Below are 22,694 nucleotides of genomic sequence, written 5' to 3'. Positions count from 1 at the left end.
ATTTTGATGTTTGTTTAGAGTTTGTTTTTCTCCTTCCAATGCAGTTCCGTGCGTGTGTTAATGCATTTTGATTGCATTTGTTTTGTATGCGTGCTACTGTATAAATAGGTAAATTTCATTATGAAATCCGTGAATGGTAGGTTCTTATACATTTTTGTTTGCCCTTTTTTGGCTCACAATAAGTGTAACGCCGGTGGATTTTATCATTGTACCAGAGCGGTTGTTCGGATTCGACAATTAATTTTCAACAAATTGATTGCTAACAATGAACACAAATATAATGGAAATATGGCAATTCAAAACATTGGAATTGATAAAAAAATAGTAATAAAACTAAATAATAACAACAAAACCTTTATCTACAAAAAACAAGATCAAGTTGTACAATTTTGGAAAATATAAGAATTGGGCCTTTCAAGATTTTATACGTTTTTTGACGTTGACAGTTGACGGTTGAAATCAAGTCCTAAACTGTATATGAACTTCTTTATAATGGAAAAAACATCTTACCATTTTTATTCATATTTATTATTTATTTCAAATTTATGATTATTTTGGTACCGTAAGCCTGACTGAGATAATCTTGTAAGCTATATTAAAAAAAGAATGTATCGATCAACTCTTCTAGTTATGCTAATCATGAAAGAGTAAATTACGAAAGATCACATCGAGCCGAACTGTCAAACTAGCATATGCACTAGTGATGTGCTGTATGGAGCGCACCCACGGCTCCGATCCGACTCCGACTATTGTTAGTTCGATTCCGACTCCGGCAAAATGGAACCACTAGATCCGCCCGGAGTCGGAGTCGTTCGGAGTCGTCCGGAGTCGACCGGAGTCGTCCGTAGTCGACCGGAGTCGTCCGGAGTCGACGACTCCGAACGACTCCGAATGACTCCGAACGACTCCGAACGACTCCGAACGACTCCGACTCCGAACGACTCCGGCGACTCCGGACGACTCCGAATGACTCCGAACGACTCCGAACAACTCCGAACAACTCCAAACGACTCCCACTCCGGGCGACTCCGGACGACTCCGAATGACTCCGAACGACTCCGAACGACTCCGAACGACTCCGGACGACTCCTAACGACTCCGGACGACTCCGACTCCGGGCGACTCCGGACGACTCCGACTCCGGGCGACTCCGGACGACTCCGGACGACTCCGACGACTCCGAATGACTCCGAACGACTCCAAAAGACTCCGGACGACTCCGACTCCGGGCGACTCCGGACGACTCCGGACGACTCCGAACGACTCCGAACGACTCCGAACGACTCCGAACGACTCCGGATGACTCCGACTCCGCGCGACTCCGGGCGACTCCGTACGACTCCGGACGATTCCGAACGACTCCAGATATTGCAGCGCGAACCTACCTTCCGGAGTCGATTCCGAATTTATCGGAGTCGGATCAGAGTCGACTCTGAATTTTTGCCAACTTTACCCATCACTAATATGCACATAGTTGCTCCTCAAGTTGCTTAAAGAATAATTTGAAGATTCTGCAAATATTTCTAGCTCCAAGAATAGAGCGCCAAAGTTTTGAATAATTTCCGGGCTACTGCAACGAAGTCACTAATTAAACGTGCGATAATGAACCGGGACCAATGATTAGTAGTAGTAAAACGATTCACTCCAGGTGTTGATTTTAACAGCTGGCAGCTAATTGATATGCGGATTTATTCTGTACCTGCTATCTGCAAAATTAACACATTCTCGTATGGTGCCCTGCCCTCTGTGGTTCTCCTGGAAGCTGCTGCAGTCTCGGTGCAAGCGAACCACTGCCGGCCAATGTTACGTTTAGAGAGATAGGAGCCTGTTCGCTTCGCTCGTCGTTTCGCGAAACCGGCTAATGAAGTCGTTGGGTGTCATTTGCAATTAATGCAAAGGCAATTTAATAGCGCTGGGTAATGGCTAGATATGCAAGAAATGCCAAAATGATTATCTTTTCGTGCTTTATTTTGCACTTTGACACATGCAATAAATGTTACGCTAGATGCGCTAATAAGAAGGCGTTGAACTAGGGATGCAAAAGATGTGCAAATTAGGTTACGGTTGCACAACCTGTTGAGCAACTGCCTCCCAAACGGCGATCACTTTCTCCGGAAATACAAATGCTTCTTTCGCGTGTTTCGCACAAACGGTCCCGGGTTTGAAGTGGTGGCGGCTGTACGTACAAGTTGGCGCAGATGAACCTTTCTGGGCCCGCTAATGGATCGTTTAATTGGGTGCGTCAGTGAGGCAGTAAACGGCTGCTTTATGGGAACAACGGGCGCACAATAACACACCGACCCTTTAGAATCATTATTATCGTACATCAATCAGAGGAGCAGCAGGAACGGCGGTTAACCATCCAGATGCGTTTCCCACTTTTAACCGGTTGCTTAATACACGTGCATAATTTAAAGCGAAATTTCCTTCCAAACAGCAGCGCACACACACATTCGCTGTGGCCGTGATTTACGATGGTTCGACGCACCAACAGCCTCGTAATGGCGGGGCACTAAAGAAGGGGTGATTAATTTGAAACCGAAAACACCTGTTATTAGTGGCGCGAGGAAGATGATGATGATGGCGGCGATCATGAGACGATGCCTGTAACACATTGTACCGTAAAGCAATAACTTACAGAAAGGAGGTTTGTTGTGTGTACACCCAAAAACCGCCTTCTTGCCGCGAATCGTGTCGAACACACTCTTTTCTTGAACACGATCGGTATATGGGGGGTTTGTTTTTGTGTACAATTGAACTGTCAAACTATTTCGCTTCTCTATGGCTGTGTTTTCTTGTTTAGCTTATCGCATATCGGCTTTGATCGGCTATGATCATTCGCCCTGGTATGTAACGTTGTTGTGCTGTGCCTACGTAACTATTGCGATGACGCTCAATGCCATCGTCGAATGTGAAATTCCTCTATTCAGAATCCAAATAAGCAAGCTGTTCGTCTAACCTTAACCAATGTGTGTGTGTATTTTAATACCTCACAATTTTTTAACAGCTTTTTCATGCTTGAATATTAATCTTATTGAGGGTTGGTCCAGTTTGAAAGTTTGAAGCATTCATTCTTATTGGTTGAAATATTTATGTACCGAGTTACGTTTTCGATAATCAGTCATCGGAAAACCATTTTATTTATAATTTTATATATATTTTTTTAAAAAGAGTGTTTTTTTTTGTTTTTTTTTTGAATTAGTTGTTTTTAAAATCCGTTTCAAACATGTTCTTGTTAACGGTGAACTCCCTGTATTTTAACCAATTGGAAAATTAATTTGAATTTATCAAAAATCAATTACATGTTACACAGTATCTTGATTTTATTCGTAATTATCAGAACATTTCAGGCATCTCAACCCCCCTCTCCCCCCTCCCCTTGGAATCTGTAAACCATTTACTAGATTTTTTTAAATTATTTACTCTACTTTTATGAATCAATCTTATGGGATTCTTTTTCAAATTGTGGGAACAAATAAGAATAACTATCCATAAGAAGGTTAGTGTGATCAATCGCAAAAGAGTGAATTAATGAGCTAGTGTGTTTGATTGCAAAGAGAGATTCAAATCTCTGTAGCAGCGACTCTATAGCAGTGCGGTATTCTATGGTGTGAGTTGGCTGTACCGTTAATTTCAGAGTAATTCGTTTAAATAATTCTTTTTAGCAGTTCATGTTCATATTTTTACACTACACATCGAATGAGCGTCTGTTTTTAGGCTGAAATTCAGCCTCCAATTGTCAAACTGCATGTGAGAAACTCTTTTAAAATCCAATTATTTGTTTTTGCTATTATTAAGCTAGATGTTCGCATCATTCCGCCATAAGGCAATGGATATCTTCAATAAAAATAAAAATATCTAGTAAGCCTTCTTCAAAAGCAGACACACACACACACTCACATTTATTTATTGCGCACAATAAACATATGCTTTGCCCATTTGCATCCGCCATCTCATCTCGCACAAAGCAACGCAGATAGCTCAGACGACCCCCCGCCCCTTCACGCCCCTCGTATCAGCTCGTGTGTGCACTTGACTGACTCTGTTTCAAGCGCCACTCTTGAGCCTGAGGAGAAGCGTTTACAAGAGCGCGGTTCCGTTTCAAGAGCAAGCACAAGCAGCAGAGGCAGGAGCAGCAATCTAAACACCCACACACAGAGTACCCACGCCATAAGCCGAACCGGCGGGCTTCTTATCGGATTACGCATTGTAAAGTGATGATGAGTCCTCCGCGTTGGTTCCGTGGCGCATGCATCTTTTTCCTACTACGCATGCATCTTTCTCCGGCACGTGCTCAACCGCGCGCGTGTGTGTGTGTGTGGGGAGTGTCATCGTAAGTGAATGTGTGTTTTTATATGATGATAATGAAAACATTTTTTAATGCCTGCACGTTTCCTTCGCGCTGGCGCTTATCAGCACGGTTGAATAATAATGCATTTGTTGTGAATGCAGCGGCGGGCGGCTACGTGCTTTTTTTGTGGGTACGAGAAAGTGTATTGAATTTGGAAAACTGTGTGGTCGCTTTTGGTGGGGGTGCCCCAATTTACGTGACGGAAGAAAAGCAAATACGCGTTCCTCCCCACTACACAACCGAAAAGGGAACGACCGTTTGGTGCTCATTGCGGTTGCGGCGGGGCTTTGGCCGGCGTTGAGAAAACGCGGTTCTGCTGCGGCTCTTGTAACTGGGCGGAAAGTGAAGAAAAAATAAATAAATAACACGGTACACTACTCCCGTACAGCATGTGTACGCGGACATCGCCACAAACACAGGCGCGTTTAGCCACAATCGGAGCAACAGGAAGGCAAATCGGATTCTAAATTTATCACGGAGCAAGAGACGGCAGAGAGACCACTGCTAGAGCGCGCGGTCCTAGACTAGCTGCTGCTGTGTGTAGCGTCAGCGCCAGGTTCGTTTCCCCTTGTGTGTTTCCCTGCACTACCGCCTTTCCCCTCAGCCCCTGACAAGCAGGCCATGCCGGTCGGAGACCGGTGTGTGTACGGACGGATGGACGAAGGACCACCGACGTGTTTCTTTCTCTCTCGGCCATGCCTAAAATTATCCTCTTCCATTACCGAATTTTCACACACCGCCGGAGTAGGGAGGCGAAAAAAAAACATACGCCGGTAGTAGTAGTATTACCCTGATGGTGTTGCATTTTCAGGTTTTTTTTCACCCAACGAGGGCAACGACGACGGCATTCGACGCGCGCGATAGTGGTTGATTTGCTGCCGACAGGAAGAGCGAAGGCTTGCGTTTCCGGGTGATTCTTCATTCGCAGCCCGTTTTTTTCTGAGACTGCAAATCGTTGCCTTCTCCCTTCTTAAGAAGTAAAGTGAATACTATTGGGAATTTTATATTTTAATATTTTAAAGGAAATATTGTTGAGAATTTCAAATCTACGCTCAAATGCGTTTAAATAATTCAAAACATTATGCTCAACTAATTTTTAGAATCGTAGTACTTTGCTCCAATAGTGTTCTGTTGAAGTTCCACCAACAATGCTCAACATAATGCCAACACAGACGCATACAAACACATAATTAGATCGAACCGGCGATGATGTCATTCGATCGATGGTGTAGAGCAGGAGGAATTGGCAGTGTTCGCTTTTTTCCCAATTTTCCAAACGATAGTAGAAACCTCGAGGAAATTGATACATCCAATGCTGCTCTTCCTTGCCTTGTGTGTGCCGTCGGGCGTTAGTGTGTCTAATGAAATGGGGATCTAGCTTTTCTTGACCCACGCTAGAGAGGAGGAAGAAAATAAAAAGCCACAAACAAAACAATCAAATTGCCCAATCGGAAAGAAAATACACAATCCAACCGATGCGAACAATGTTAATTGTGGATTAAATTAGGCCCACCGATACACGAGATCCCCTCCCCCGATCGCCTTTTTCACTCCTGCCTGCTCCTTTGTTGTCTGTTGCAATAGTGGAACACACCCCCCGCGGGGGCGTTAGTGGTGGTTTCTAGCGGGGCTGTGTTGCGCTTATTATCTGGATGGATACTTCATTACCGCAAAGTAGGGCCATTGACCACGGCCACAAAACTACTCAGCACCAAACCGCGCGTACCTCTTCCCGGGTGTGGTGTGGGACGGGACACAGGTGTGTGTGTGTGTGAATTGGAGTGAAAGTGACCATCGGGCCGTGCGCGCCCGATGGGGTTAGTATGGCCTGCTTCCGGGCGAGGCAACGGGGAGGGGGAGTTCCATTGGATGACAATTTGTTTTCAAATTTCATGCTCCGGCGGGAGACAATTTGTCACCTTCTTTGGTGGGGGGGGGGCGGTAGCGAATGGACGCAAGACGCCGTAGGCCCTCAGCTTGATTGCTTATCGTGATGGCGCTGGAAAAATGACCATTTGTACAAAGAAAAGTGTCTTGTCCAGGGGGTGGAAAACAAATGGAATTGGACAAATCATGAACAAAGTACAGCAATTTGTTTCGGTATAGCAACAAGAAAAAAAAAAAGATGAACATAAGCATGAAATGCCGATTGGAATGAGAAATATCTGTTCGCTGTCTTTTGTTTCATGTTAGAAATTTAAGCTTAGGCTTCGTTTATAATTGCAGATGTGAGGGTTCCAATTGGAAATGAAACATAGCAAATAAGATCAAAGAAATGAATTGCCTGATTGTACATTAGTAAAAACCACATGTTAAAATCAGCAAAACATTACAGTATGGAAATACGGGGCAATATGGTCATGTTTAGTATTTTATTCACGATTTCGTTAATTGAAATAAAACAATTTTTCACGAGCAGAACTTTTTCTTCATATTCACATGATAGGAAATTCCAATTATTATTGTTTAAACTATCTTTGAACTTGGGGTACAGTTGGTTATAATGATATGTCCACGAATTTGTACAATAAAATGTTCAAAATATTGAATATTTTTTATAGTTGCCATTTGGTCCCATTTGTAGGTATAAAAGGTGCTCAATTTGCAAACGTAGAAGATGCAATCTTTCAATCATTTCTATCATTTATCTATCATTTATTTAAGAAGTAAATACATTTCAGTAATTAAAAAAGATTAAAATGTTGTTAGTTTGATACAAAATAGCGTGGGGAGTTCACATAGCGTCCTGACCATCTACTGCATGTACACGATGTGCACGACAGCTGGCAAAATGACGAAATAAATCTTTATAATGGAATTACCTAGATCACATCCCTCGCCTGTATTGAAACCATACAATACTACTACTATGCAACCATCAGAATTCACACAGACTTGACGCTAGCCGGCTTGGAATGAATCGCGTAAAAGTGGATTAAATATTTCACATTTTCTGCTTTAAATTGCAATTCCATTTCCGATTTACGTACGTGGCTTTATTGATTCAAGGTTCATTTGCTAATTCGAAAAGCCACCGCGTGCCTCGCCAACCTGTTTTTCGAGCAAACACGACACAATCGCCGTGTTGTGCTGTGCTGGTGGGTGACGCCATGTCTGCCAACTTCTTCAATCCGTCGTTAAATATGAAATCAGCGGTGCCAGAAGCAAACAAGAAAACGGTTGCTCTAACGCATGAATCAAAGACAGACCAGCTGCTGGTGTGTTGTGTCTGGTATTTGCTTCTGGCTTTGGACTCATTAGTGCTCGTAGTCAACTGAAGTGTGGTGGGGATTGGGTGAGTTGGAATTGGAAAGAAGAAACAACGACTACACACGATGATCGCGGTGTAGTTGTTGTTCCCAGACTCTACTACTACGCGCACACGAAACTCTCCGCGATCGGGCAGAATGTAATGATCGTTAGTAAATCAAGTCGTTGTTATGTGCGTTTCCCTTCCGCGCTCTCTGCTTTACTCCCCTCCTTTTGCACTCCAATCCGAGGGATTGAACTAACTTTATTTTGAAAACCGTTTAAATGGCTCTAGCAGAAGGCCGCTTCAGCGTGCTTTGGAACCCGGCGGAAGTTAACCGGCCTGGGCCTTGGCCGTTGTTGATTACGCGTGTAGCGTGTGGAATCAGAATCTGTTTCGTTTCGGAGTTTGATCCACCAGACAGACAGACACACTCACACGCCCTTTTTAGGTAGACCGTCCGGAAGAAAGTCCGCGGCACAAGCACGGTGGAGGGATAATCAACTAGCCAGAACGTAGAACAAGCGGAACAACGGCATACCAGAACAACAGTGCGCGGAGTACGCGTTCTTCTGGTGCATGTTGTACCGACTTCCTGCTCGCCAGTGTTGTCGCACTCGAATGGATTCGATCGACGGTCAAGAAAAAACAGAACAAGCGCAAGGCATTTACGGTGGAGCATGAATCACAAGTTCCTTCGACAGCAATGCGCAGTCTTGTGGCGCGCGCAGCTCGCCAGGTTCGCCTGTTTGTTGTGTGTGCTTCTAGATGTTGTTGGTGCACACTGAGTGTAGCAATTTGAAGTAATTGACCGTGCCCCACACACACACGGCACAGCAAGCAATGGTGGTGCAGGAGGTACCATCGTTCAATTTGCATAAATTGGTCCAAACATTCTTGTTTTGCAACCTCGCTTTACTTGATCGCGCAGCCCTACTTTTTGATGTAATTATTATTTGCCCACTCTTTGGGATATGTGCTCCTGGCAGCTATAGAAGACATTGCTTGCTATTTCCTGTAAAGGGCCTATATACTCTACTCTATAGTGGATCGAGCTACAAAAGTTTTTGTGCTCGGTGTGTATGGTAATGAAATTGAGTAAAGATCAGCGAAATCCTATGCAACTTAGCTCGTATAGCATCGGCCTACCGGATAACTGATGAGGTCGACACAAATGCCGTGTGTGCAATTCCTCAAGTGCGCGTAGTCGTCAGCTGCATTCAACAAATTCAGTGCTCCACCACATACTTCGCCTCACATGGGGGGCCTCCGGTGCATGTAAAATCTGATGAGAAGTATGTCTGTGTGCTCTCGGGGTTTCGTGTTCGCGCGGTGGAATGTGTATCTAGCACAAAACAACAACACTTGTGTTTCTTTACAATTGCTTCTGCTGCTGCTGTTGCAACGAAACTCGCGCGTCGCGCAATGATTGCCTTTGCTCGCGTCGAGCAAATACACAAAAACACAGAGCACGCAAGCTCTCAACAGCGCTGCTAATTCCATCAGACACTCGTCGCATTCTCAACTCATCTCCATATAATTAAATGCGCAAAAGTGGAAGACGCAAACGTACGTTACGCGGGGCAGATAATGTGGAAAGCATCGGGAAGGTTTTGTGTTTGGCTTAGCAGCAGCAACACAGGGAACGCAGGGAGTGTCGCTGAGATACATGTCCCCCGTATCTGTAGGTTTTGCGCGGTAGTTATCATCTTCTTGGGGACGGTTGAGTCACGACCGAAGTTGGTGTCGCTTGCCTTGCAACTAATAGTTTAAATGCATGGTAGACAATAATAAGCTAGACAATGGGCTTAAGTACTTGATGATGGCATACGCGACTGCGTGTGCAGCCTGCGTTGTGAGAGAACGAGTTAGCGCATCGTAAATATCGGTGGAAGTTTTAGGCTTTAGTCTGCTGCTCTGTTGTCTTCAATATTACAAGTTGGAGCTGGAAATTAGATGAAGAATTATGCTAGGAAATAGGCATTCTAAAGACATTCAAAGCTTTCAACTCAATTCCGGTTTTTCTTTTTTCCCAAACCAACACCTCCGACCTCTGATCACGTCTTGCTGCCTCTGCGCGAATCGGTGCTCACGAACCATGCCATCTAATCCCGTATTTCCTTCTCAAACTTGGACGCCCTTTTTCCGTAAGCCATCTGTCATTAGGATTAATAGTCGATGGAGAGTGGAGAGTTTCTCAACACATCGGAACAGTTGGCACAACGATCCGGATATAAAAACCGGGAAATGTTTATGACGCGCGAGCTTCTGGTTCGATTTTAACGCAATCAAGTAACACACTTCCAGCGATTCTTTCCCTTCGCTGCCAATGCCGTTTGGCTAGTTGGTGTGAGCGAGTTTTACTTTCGACACTAACACGGACGGCGGTACCAGGGGTGTGTAAAATCATCCACAAAACGTGCAGCACCACCAATAGGCAACAGCGTCTCTGAAACCGCACAACACTAGCACGGCATTCCAACGTACCACCACAGCGGGAGCGAAAACGATACCGCCAATACTCAGCTGTTCACGGTCATACAGCTCCTTCCTCGGCGAGTTGGGGGTGGTCGTCTGTCAGTCATTCTTTCACCGTGGCTGAGAAGTGGTGGGGGGGAGGTGTGTTTTTGTGTGTTGAGTGCTCTTTCCGTGGTTCTTCCATAGCTTCCAACAGCTCCGGTCGGTGTTGCCGTAATGGCCGTAACTCCATAACCGGGTAACCGAGTTGCCCGATGGTACTGCCTGCCGAAGTTCAACCCCCACAAACACTGCCCTCCATCCGCCGAATAGGAAACATATAACGGTTGATGTGGTGCGGATTTATCAATCAAAAAATTTTACGATTACGGCTTTCGCATCGCGCGCATCGTGTGTATGTTGTGGGCTAATAATAGCAAAACGGTAGCAACAGCAGCAGCCCCAGCACCTGGGATCGCTGCATGCCGACACATGACACGACGGAGCGATGATAGACGGCAGTACCAGCAGCAGCAGCAGCATTTTGGTATTATGATCATCCACGATTTGCGCCAACTTCCTCATTCCTGGTGGGTCATCCTTGGCAATGGGTACGAGACACCCTGCACACAGGGTATGCTTAAGTAGCTGTACCTTAATTAAAGTCCTTAAATAAATCGATAGGATGGGTGGAATGCTCTTGAATGCCTATTCAATCGGTGGAGAATATCCAATTTAGGCCACACGTGTGAATATTGTGCCAGTCAGATTGGATTGTAGTGCTTTTTGTTCTAATTAAACTCCATCTGCAGGATGGGGTACCGTGGTACAGTCGTCAAGCTGTACGACTTACCTAACATATACGTTCATCATGAGTGAGTTCGAATCTCGTATCGACAGAGCTCTCCTACAAATACAAAGCATTATTGTCCTTTAAGGAGGAGGATACAACAATTAGTTAAAGTGTTCCCAAAGGATGTAAGTAGTTTTGGGAACACAGGCACAGGCCTCTGTTGTGGCCAAACAAGAATAAGAAAAACAAACCTCCATCTATACACATCATTCCAGTATTATATCCACGTGTGGATCGAATTTCACTTTGTGTGCACTTTTTTGAGTAATACTGTATTTGCCTACCACTCAGTCGAACGCTACGGTTGATTAGGTTGGGTTGGTTTGGCCTTTAGCCTTCTTGCAGAAGACTTTCGGAAGAATCGAGAATGCTTTTTATCCTATACCGAGTCCAAGTGTTAGCCCAATAAGATGAAGTTACTTAACGATAACAGAAATTATTGATTTCAAAGCTAACTATGTTGCGATGGAAGCTTGATCCACCGATAGAAATATCGATGGAAATGGAAAATGGAACAAAAAACGGCCAAATACCTCGCCAATGTGTGTGTGTGTGTTTACGTTGGCATTGAAAGTTTTTGTTTGTCCGTGCAGTTATCGGAACTGTGGAGTCTTTACTTTCGCAACTTTTTTGCTTCCACGGTGGCGACGGTCTCTAATGCCCGTTGACAAAACACTCCCAGCAGTAACTGGTAGACGTAATGGTACCCCCGGCCCCTTACTCGCCAACGTGTTGTGGTGGCAAAAGGCTGACCGAGACGTACCGCCGGCGAGAACTGCCGTGGAACGAGGTTAATGTACGCAACGTGCCGGAGCAAGAACGTTGCTCTTCGGTTGGTTGGTTGCTTTGGTTTTGTTTCTCGGTTATGCTGAACCTCTCTACCACCGGTTTAAATTATGACACTGCAGTATGCAGAACGTGAGTACATCTGAGCAGACCTTTTGATCATATTAATAGCCTTGTTGGTAGTGTTTTGAGGTTAGAATCATATGAATAAGCAGTTTGGTTAACGCGACAAATATTTGGAAAGATAATGAATTGTTTAAAGTAATGTGTTGTATCCAAACACATGATCAAAAAGCATTGTTTTTGTGTTGTTATTACGAAGCTTACGACAACCACAACACCACAGAAAAAAGTTTGTTGGGAACTTTGTTTCTTTTGCCGCATTATACGACCACAAATTACGAGCCGCTTCATTTAGTTAGTAGCATGCTGATTTGCAATGTGGCCGCAAAAACAGAGCTAGATTTGTTGCATCTCTTGGAGTTTGCGGCGTAACCGACAATAATTAGTTTAAGCGACGAGATGATGCCATAACATCTTAATTAGGTTGCCCCATCCCCCCTTGATAACCGACCACAAACTGCTGCTCCGAGCGTCTCAAATTATAATCTGTTTAGCAGACACAGTAAAGCATTGCTCTGCTCTATGATTGGGTTATTGTTTGCTATAATATGCAGTGTTGTTGACGGTTTGAGTTTTTGCGGTTTGATTTTTATGGATGTGATCTCGTCTGCAAAGTGGAATAAACCTCGCCTTCCTTTGCTGCACACTTTCCCATTACGCGAAGGCAGAAGAAGTGAACTCTTCGAGTAATCTTGAAGCATTCTCAACGCCACGTGGCTCTGCATGAGCATCATTATCCGGTTGATCACCGGATCCGGCGCTCCAAGCGATGGCTGGATATCTTGAACATGTTTTTACTCTTCCCTTCGATCCCCGTATGTCACCGTTTAGTAATTTTATGCTATGCGTTTTGTGTGATATTTAAAGTTTGTGTCTTGCACGCTCGGTAGCGTTTACTGGTGACGGGCCCGCGCGATACTCTCTGAAGCGGAACTCATCCGGAGAACGTATGGTCGAAAAGATAAACTTGTGGAACTCTGGAAGACGACGACATCAGACTCGCGCCCACTTTATACTCTGCACAGCGGCTCACACACGCACACTCCCGTAGCTGGAATCTGAACTCCGCGCCGATTTCTGGGCGACTTCAAACACTCATCCCTCCATTGCTCATAACGGGCGGCGTCGATAATGTGAAGCATATCCATGCGGAAACATTCCATTCCATATTTTCCGCAGCTCGGCCGCTTTTGGGATAATCTCTGCTGAACGCATCTTCTTCGATTGTCTTTGGCCGTCGCTGCTTCCATGTAGCAATGGTATATGGTTTCTCTATTTTTGGAGAAAAAAAAGCTGAAAGCAACATGTGTCTGACGTTAACGGGCACGCGGTGGGCGGAGTACTAATCAAAAAGCAATCAACGTTAAAGCTTCTTGCTTAACCCACGTGTGCTAGTGCTGCACCCCTTTTTCCAGCGTTTGCCCTCAGAGAGTTGCATTTCGGGGAAGAAGCGGTCTTTGCATGTTTAAAGATGGTAGAATCAAATACCGTTGTATCTGCTGCGTTGGGTGGAGTACTACATGCTTTATACGCATTAGATCGGTGTGTACCTGTGTGTGGCTGTCGTTGCGTTTGCTATATTCCAGGAAGTTCTTGCATCGCCTCTCATGCATGCAGTACACTTTCAGAACTTTGGGTCGAATGTGAAGGTGCGTGAGGTCGGTGGAATGTGCTGTGTAGTGAGTGGGAGAGAAGGAGAAGGGTCCATGTGTTAATGTTTCGTTCGTGCTTAAAACCAGCAGGCACGTTGTTACTACTATAGCGGATTGTGGAGTGCTTGCGAGTGCCGTTAGTCTCGCACCGAGGAACTCCCGAGCAGCAACGAGTCACGAGTCAGGCTCTGACGAGAGACACGGTGCATCAGTAACGCGTGTGTAGCTCAGCTTTGAGCTACATCTATATTACCTTGACAATGCAACCACCGTTGTAACCATTCTCCCCCTAGTCAGATAATGTTCTGTTGGGTAACTCTCTCCCTTAGTATTATCATGTTTTGGACCCGATCCAAGTTTTGGCAGGCTGCGCGTGTTGCCTGAAGTTGTTATTAAACAAGCGAAAACTGGTCTACATACACGTACATTTTGCGTACAACTTTAACCGGTCTCGCTTAATATATGCAACTCACTTTCCGTAATGAGGCTTCGTTGCCGTTTTAATGATGCCTTAGCGGCACTCGTATGCCGCCTAGAGAGGGCGCTCACTGGGTTAAGGGCGAGTTCGATGTGCGCGGATATTCGTCATGGATTTAGTTTATATTTACCTGCAAATGGGTGCGGCAAGTGCGGTGAACGGGTACAGCGAACGAAGCCCCAGTGTAAAACGTGTTTTACATGTTGATGAACGACAACCCTTCCACCCAAGAGTGGGAGAGAGAGAGCGAGCAACTTGGGGATGGGTTGTTTGTGTATGTGTTTGTTGTGTGTATTGCAACCTTGATAGGTCTGGTCGCTGCTCTTAATTTATGTTACTATTTATTCGCTTTATTGCCAAACAGTAGCCGGCAAACCACCGGTCAGGAAGAGATGTACAATACTGATGTGGATTATTTAACGATCATTTGTTAATGTATGTCTCTACCTCTCTCTCTTTTCCCCCGTTTCCGCAGGTCATGGTGTTTATAAATAACAGAGATGAGTATTTACCATTCCTGAAAGCGCCAGGAGTAAGAATGCAAACTCCTTTGGTTAACAACGTGACGACGACCACTACGACACTAAACCGAGACGTTGCAGCGCAGGTGCAACAGCAGCAACAACAGCAGCTTGGCAACATTAACAACAACAACGCGACCACCAACAATAACATCAACGCGAATACACTCATCAACAACAACAACAGCATCACGTGCGGCACGTTGAATGTGAGCAACAACATAAACAACAACAACAGCCTCAACAACAATGGCCAGCCGCAGGTTGCCCGGGCCCTGCTCATCTGCCGACCGAATTCTCATCCGTTTAATGTAAGTGAGCCAAGAAGGAGTGAAAGCATTTCCCTCCCCGCCAAAACGTTCTAATTCATCCTCTCTTCCAACACCTCTCATTGGACAGAATCGAACACTTTACCTTGAGCCCGGCGCCCAAGCTAAGGTAGGACGGTCGGTGGCGAGAATACGCGTCTCGGAAAACAATGCAATCTTCGACTGCAAGGTGCTGTCGCGCAACCATGCCGTGCTGTGGTACAAAGATGGTCGTTTCTTCATCAAGGTAAGTGTGTGGCAGTGTGGGAGCATTATAATCGATTACAATATCGCTAATTCTCGATTTTCCTTCGTCACTCTGCAGGATACGGGCAGCAGCAATGGCACGTTCATCAACAACATTCGCCTCAGCCAGACGTGCACCGAGTCGGAGCCGCACGAGATCAGCTCGGGCGACATCGTGCAGTTCGGCGTGGACGTTATGGAGAATACGCGGCGCGAAACGCACGGCTGCATTACGGCCACGCTCAAGCTCTTCCTGCCGGACGGCCGGGAAACGAAGGCCAGCCAGAAGGTGGGCATCGGGGGTCAGAGCGCCATCATACCGCCGGTCGATCTGTACCGATTGAATCAGTACATCCAGGAGGCGAATCAGCGCGAACAGATACTCGAGACGAAGCTGATCAGCCTGCAGAAGATGGTTGAGTCGACCAAGTGAGTTTGCGCTGCGCTGGAGAGGGCTTTGAAGAGCGTTCTATGTTTGACTGTTTTGTAACTGCGTGCATTTGTAGGCAAAATTCCTTCCTGGGCTGGCAGGCGATGATCGACGAGGATCGGCTGCTGAGTCGGATCGATATGCTGGAGAAGAAGCTACAGTACTGCCAGAAGAACATCACCGAGGACAAGCTGCGGGAGGAGCTGCTGAAGCTGGTGGACGAGAAGGAGGAGTACCAGAACGCGGCCAAGGAGGCTATGTACAAACTGCACCAGGAGCGGCACGAAGCCGTGCACAAGCAGATCTCGCTCGAGAAAGCACTCTGCACCAGCGAGGATGAGTGTTCGCTGTTGCGGGAGCAGCTGACCAAAACGAAGCAGCAGTTGCAGGTAAGTTGAAATTGATACAGTCACGAAGAGCAGAGTGTTACATACGGCGTTTGTTGGACGTGTTTCACGCAGGAAATGACCGTCTGTATGGATACGCTGAAGAGCCAGTACGATGAAAAGGTGGCGTCGAGCGAGGAGCAACTGAAGGCGAAAGAGTCCGAAATCACCAGTCTCACGCACAAGCTCGACCACTTCGTTGACGTTTATGCGGTAAGCTTGAGCCTTCTTTCGTTTATTAGTACAACTGTGTTCTAAGCGAAACTTTCACCACTGTAGATCGGATCATCAGACGATGAGCAGCAGCAGCAACAGCAACAGCAGATACACAGTTCGGCCATGTCGAACTGGTTGAAGAACTCAGATATTAAGAAACTGGAAGGATCTGAAGACATAATTAAGGCCATTTGTAATGATACTGTAAGTAGTGTGGAGGAGAGAAACCCGCGATGTGTCTGATTTTAAGTGTCTGAACTTAATCCTGTTCTCTTGTACCAAAGCAGGAAAGCGAGATTACCGGTAGTGATTACACGGAAGGACTGACGAAGCTGCAACGACGCATTAATACGCTTGAGAAAAATTTCACCCTACTATTCGGAGGAGACCTAAAGTCGGAAAATGGTAAAAAAGAATCTTTTTGATGTTTTACGCTTAAAAATGCAGAACTTAATCATTTTTTTCCTCCTCTTCCTCACAGAATCAGGCGACTCAAACGATCTAGAGAACGATACAACGGACCCGATCGAGCTGACGGGGACAACCAATGCGACAACGATCCCGGCCGGTGATGCACAACCAGATGATGACGCACCCGCCGGAGACGCAAGCACGCTAGTGCGTGGAGCAGAAAATGGACCGGCGGCGACGCTGCTGCCGGTGGAATGCGATGGCAATCAGAACGATGTGAACAGTGCCAGTCCCACCAGCAATCGCAACGGTGCTGGGGATGGCGAGGATGCCGGTGTTGGCGCTACGACGCAAAGCGAACAGGGTGGAGCTGTGCCGGAGGGACAGGAAACGGTTGTTGGAGGCGGTGCAACGACGGTACCCGTGACGGCCGCTGCTCCGCCGTACGGCGGCCAGGCAGCAGATCAGATCAATCAGAACGTGCTGAAGCGGAACATTCGGCTGATCAAGAACGACTGCATGACGCTGTTGCGGCAGGTCGAGCGAACGATAGCGCAGAAACAATCGGAACAGATCATCCAGAAAGCCAAGTACGACGAGCTGGAGACGGAGGTAAGTGATCTTATTGCGTTGTTTTTTTTTCTGTGCCATTCTGCTCGGAGAGACAGCTGGGAAAAGATTTGCCAAAGCGATTCTTTGCTAAAGAGTCAATCAAAACATGAATTGAATTATGTAGTTGAATCTCGAGATCTAATAGTGTAAGACTCTTTCTTCGTGACGGTTCACGTGATTCATCATTCTAAATTAATGGTTATTTGTGACACTGAATATAAATTCATCTCCTTTGATTCATTAATCTGTTTGATACGAATTATGATTCAAAATTCATGAATCTTTCAAAAGAATCACGAGAATCATCTTCCCAATTCATAATTATTTGAGAACTTGTGATTCGTTTTTGAAGACTTTGATTCATTTTTAAAGATATCTGAGAGTCTATCGTAAAAATATTCTGGATTCAACATTCACGAAACTTTGAGAGTTATAAAATGATTACACTTTCTAAATTCATGATCATTTCTGAATTTGAGCTATTTTAGAGATCAATTCGCGATTCTTTAAAGAATAAAAAATCTACCTTCCAAGATTAATGATTTAAAAAAAACTTACTTTAAAATTGGACAGCCAATTTATTAGACTTTGCTTTATTCAAATGTCTTTGTGATTCCGATTCACTGATTTATTAAATTACAAGTTCGTTACGAATGAAAGTATCATACAACTATTTCAAAATGTGTTTCCCTTCACAGCTGTTGGCGTTCAAGGCGGAACTGGAAAGCCGACCGAAACAGGACGAGCTGGATCAGAAGCAGCAGCTTTGTGATAGCCTCGCCGAGAACCTTTCGACGCTAAGGAGCGAGGTAGATGAGCTGCGCACGCTCAACGATCGCTGTCAGCTAGAGATGGAGCGCATGGAGATCGAGCTGCTGAAGCAGAAAAATATCGAAAACGAAAAGATCAGTGCAATGGCCGCAGCTGCGGCAGCAGCGGCGGCGGCGACGGCGGCAGCAGCCTCAGCCACTCAGCCATCCGCCGAGGAAACGGTTTCGGTTGTGGTTAAGGAAGAGCAGGAATTGCTGCAAACCAGTGCCACCGAACCGACGGAAAAGTCCTCCTCGAAGCCGGAATCGGAATCAACGGCAAAGGACGCAGTGAAGGAGGAGCAATCCCACCACCAGCAAACGCAAGAAACGCTGATGATGATGCCGACGACGCTGCTGGTGGTGACGGACAATGCACCGGTGGCGGAAATGCCCTCGCCCGTCCTAATACCCACGGTACCGATGGTGGACGTGGAAACGCAAACCGACGCGCCTCCCGAGGTGCCTGTGGTGGTGGTGCCGAGTATGCCCGTACCAGATCTACCTCTAGCGGCCGCGGCCCCGTCCGATGCGACCGATACGAGTGGCGATGGAGGCGACGCGTCGATCTGCTCCAATCTGGACGATCTGGACGACGATGACGAGGACGATGACGAGAAGACGGAAACCATCGAAGCGACCGCCCTGTACAATGCGCCGGTGTTGGACATGGTCATTGATCCCATTGCCGCAGCACCCCGCGATGTCAGTGTGACGGACAAACCGTGCGAAGGTAGCCGCAATGGGGGCAGTGCTCTGCTGATGGCTTACCCCGCGGACGATGCCACCGGCGACGGTAAGGAGGAGCAGCTGGGGACGAGCGCGATCGATTACGAGCTGGCCATGATCAACCATCCGGATGTGCAGCGGGAGGAGGAACTGATCGCGTTCAAGGAGAAGTACTCCCACCTGAGCGAGGAGCACGTGCGGCTGAAGCAGCAGCTGCAGCAGCTGTCCCAGGACCTGAGCCAATCCCGGCACTGGTTGGCACTGCAGATAGCGGCCTGCATCGTGCCAGTCTTGGCCATAGTTTGCTACTTTCTGATCGGTCGTTCGTAATGCTTGGTTTGAGCGTCGCAATCTGTGGGTTATAGAGAGAGATATGCCAGGCACACAAGGGGCATTAGTTTAGCTCGAAAAGCACTCCCGACTCGGTAACAACACCTTTTGCCACGGAAGAGGGAGACGCGAAACAAGAGACAGGAAAAGGGAGTGCGCGTAGTAGTAGTGAAATATAAATGAATGATGAGTTGCTGCAGGATTAAATTGTTGTTCAGAAATGGTTAGTTTTCCAGTTTCTTTTTTTTTACTTTATCTTTTACTATTACCTTTTTGTTTTTTTGTGTTGAAGTGCAACGCCCGTCTGAGAGGAAGCCAAGCGAAAATGGGGCAAAAAAATTATCTCGTTATATCGTTAGTGTACCGTTAGTTAACAAGAAATGAAAGGAGACAACGCCCACACACACACCCCCATAATGTTTCTTTTTTTCTATTCTGTTGTTTATAGATATTATTTATTACTAAAACATTTGCAAAATGGTCCGCACCAGCCAGAAGCGGGGTTGTGGGCGGTTTTGGTCAGTGCAGGGGTGTTGTTGAGTGTCTGTGTACTGTCCGGCTAGTAGAATTGTGAAGTGAAGTGTAGCTTTATTGAAATGTTTGCTTTTTTTGTTGCATTATAACCCGGTGGCAATAATCTTCCGTTTCTGTTGTGGGAGGGAAAACAATCTCACTTTACATATTAAACCCAATCCCCCTCCACGCACACACACAAGCATACAAACCGCAAAGAAGAATCCCTCCTTCCGCCGTTGTAAATTCATATAATCGACAGTACTGTATTTATTAACCATTAAATCCGGACGCTAATTTTATCGGCAAACGCTTCTACCGATGAAATGTGCCCTCCCCCCCTTACCCTCGGGAAAAGGAGAAGAATCAATAATTAATATTACTAATAATACAGTTTAAGACACAGAGCGGGAGAGAAAGAGAAGAGTGCGGATGAAATATCAGAAAAGTAGGCCAAGAATACTGTTGGATGTGTAGGACGAGGAGGAGAAAAAGGACCGATGGGGGAGTCCGAAATCGCTGTACCAGTTAAACATGACGAGCAATAAGCAAGTGTGTGTAAGGATTGCGCCTGAATGATTGCATGATAATGCAAGTGCGTGCGTGTCTGTGTGTTGTGAGTGTGTGAGTGATAAAGTGAAATCCGAATGCAAAAGTGTGTGGGAAGAAAGTTATGGAAGAAATGTTTGTAACGACGATGGTAGGCGATGTGTGCAGAGTAACAGAGGCGTGCTTCTCTCTTGCAGGGCTTCAGTTTCTCCTTGTTCCCCGTTGAATACGAAGTCCGCAAGGCCAAATTCATCACCTTCCGCGTGTGTGTGTTTGTCTCCTATGCACCGACTCGCATGAGCGTGTGTGAGAACAGCAAGGGACAGAAAGGGATGAAGGTGCAGTTTCGAATATCAGAACCTTCTAAAAGCACCCCGTTGATCCCCGGCTCCCGTTTATAGGCTAGAGCTTTTGTATGAATCTATATAAGACCGCCTAAACAGTACGTTTAATGCTACCACTACAACTACTACTACTACAATTACTATTACTACCTACCAGTACTACTAATATCGCTTCGAAAACCCGTTGGGACACACTCACTACTGGCATTTTGCATCGCAGCACACATTGACACAGTCGTCCACGCTACCGAAACACGTTTCTTCCTGTACGATGACGGCAGTGTGCGGGGAATAAGCTGACAGGGCATTGGAAAGGATACCATTTTGGCGGAAGGGAGTTTGGAGTTTGCTGTGGCCATTAGGGGAATGCAAAGTACAAAACAAAAGAAAAGCGGGATGGAAATGGCAGCATATGAATCCAGTTTGCATTAGCAAAAAGCGCGAAAGAGCTTTCATTGTGAATGTGGGTGAGTCGTTCAGATGGTATCGAAAAGAGCAAAATGGAGAAGGTGGCCTGCATGGAATGCAATAAATAAACATGCTTCCCGCATCAACGCGATTTCCTGAAGTTCTCCATCGCATCGCATTGTCGTCGTTGACGCGCGGGAACTTCGTGCGCACTTGGAAAGTAGTGGAATAGGAATTATTAATACACACACACACATTCATCCACAGACAGAGAAGACAAACGCCGGGCAGACATAATTAAAGCTATGAGATTTCTGAGATTAAGAGCTGCAAAAACCGCGCGCACACCGAGGATGGCGGCTCCGCTCTCTCGTTCCCTCTTCTCATTTAGCTAGGAAGCAGAGACGGTAGCGGTAGCAGAAGCAGCAGCAGCAGTAGCAACAAATGCATATATAATTGTCAGTTTGTCAGGAACGCTTGAGTTTAATATGTATTATATTGGAATACACGGCGGAAATAGAATCGAAAGCCGATCGCGCGCAACACTGTCGAAACTGTCTCGAACCATAGAGGGGAAGAAGCACGTGCGCAATAAAAGAGTAGTGCAAGTGAAGGTGGAAGACGAGAAGCAGCAGTTACAATAGTAATGACGACGAACAAAAAGGAAGTAAATAATAAAGAAGAAAAAAAAGCGATATAATTATAATATACAAAAAAGAATGAAAACAGCGTGCTTCTGGAGGATTAATGAATATGGCATGGATAATATCACGTGTTGTACCGGTGATGCTCTGGAGCCTTCTGAAGATCGTGTATACGAGCTATGTGGACAACCAACGAGATCTCTACACCTCTTTGCTAATAATTTTGTTTTTAGGCATTCCAGCTTTCTTCAACAAGTGTTGAAGAACCCCCAGAGGACCCCCTGAGGACCCCCAGAGGATTGAAAAAATTCTGCTTCGGATGGAAGAATCTTTAAAAATCGAACAAGGAATCGCAAATATCTCTTCGATCGTCATTTGATCCTCATTCTGGTCAACCAGCTAAACTCGAACCGGAGCTAGAAGAGTCGTCCTCGAGGATTTGCGAATCTTAAATAGCTTCTCCAATCTCTTTGCAGAATGAATTATTTTCTCGAAAGATATATGATTCGTGAGTGATGTCTTCCGCATGCAGAAGAGAGGATGGCAAGAACTCCGTTAGCTCGTCGTTAATTACTATAAGTTTATTCCAAGAACTGTTATAGGTATGAATCACAGGGAATGATTCATTTGATATTCATACCTAATTCTTATAGTTTATTAGATTGCTGGACCTCAGGTCAGGTGGTACGAACCAGCATCGTATGGTTCAATTCAAAGAATTTCGTAAGTTTGGGACTAGTTCCTTCAAAGTTTTAAGGATAAATGTTAATTTCCAAATTTCTGATGTATCCTATGTTGATGCCCCATGTAAAAACCTTTATTAACTAAATTATCAACACACAATCCCTCACCATGAACCATACACTGGAATATCCTTTCAAGCTTTGCCGTGCTCATCTTTTCATGACCCGCTCGTTGTCTTAACGGTTATCGTTTTATCGCTTCGGTCGCCCGGAGTCATCTGGAGTTGTCCGGAGTCGGAGTAAAAGTCGTCCGATGTCGGCTGGAGTAGGCCCTCGAAACAATGGCCTGGTGCCAAGGTGCACGCACAAAGAGAAAGACAAAAAAAACACAACTAAATGAAATGCCTGACCACAAGCACATTGCACCTACTCTGAACCCCTCCGATTGACTCCGAGCGACTCCAGACTACTCCGCGCAACTCCCATTCTGGACGATTCCGACTCCAGACGACTCTGGACGACAAAGGACGGAACTGGTAATTCCCATTTTGCCGGAGTCGGAATCGGACTAACAACAGTCGGAGTAGGATCGGAGTCGTGGGTGC

At 45.8% G+C, this 22,694-nt stretch overlaps 1 protein-coding gene across 5 annotated transcripts in view; it reads left to right on the top strand.

Annotated features, from left to right (window-relative positions):
• LOC1280976 (sarcolemmal membrane-associated protein) overlaps positions 1–20,335 on the top strand; it is a 32,972-nt gene extending 12,637 nt beyond the window's left edge. For 3 of the 5 annotated variants that reach the window (XM_061662956.1, XM_061662954.1, XM_061662957.1), the window contains 9 exons: positions 14,426–14,782; positions 14,871–15,026; positions 15,105–15,454; positions 15,532–15,844; positions 15,917–16,054; positions 16,121–16,261; positions 16,342–16,462; positions 16,539–17,080; positions 17,779–20,335. In XM_061662956.1, coding sequence (XP_061518940.1) covers positions 14,429–14,782; positions 14,871–15,026; positions 15,105–15,454; positions 15,532–15,844; positions 15,917–16,054; positions 16,121–16,261; positions 16,342–16,462; positions 16,539–17,080; positions 17,779–18,948 — 3,285 coding nt within the window. In that variant the 5' untranslated portion in view covers positions 14,426–14,428 and the 3' untranslated portion in view covers positions 18,949–20,335. The remainder of the gene's footprint in view (positions 1–14,425; positions 14,783–14,870; positions 15,027–15,104; positions 15,455–15,531; positions 15,845–15,916; positions 16,055–16,120; positions 16,262–16,341; positions 16,463–16,538; positions 17,081–17,778) is intronic. The other 2 variants (XM_061662958.1, XM_061662955.1) reach the window with 1 other exon arrangement.
• Positions 20,336–22,694: the final 2,359 nt, after the last annotated feature.

Source organism: Anopheles gambiae, chromosome 3, assembly GCF_943734735.2.
Source record: "Anopheles gambiae chromosome 3, idAnoGambNW_F1_1, whole genome shotgun sequence".
Classification (NCBI taxonomy): domain Eukaryota; kingdom Metazoa; phylum Arthropoda; class Insecta; order Diptera; family Culicidae; genus Anopheles; species Anopheles gambiae.
This window is presented reverse-complemented; position numbering and strand designations above follow the sequence as displayed.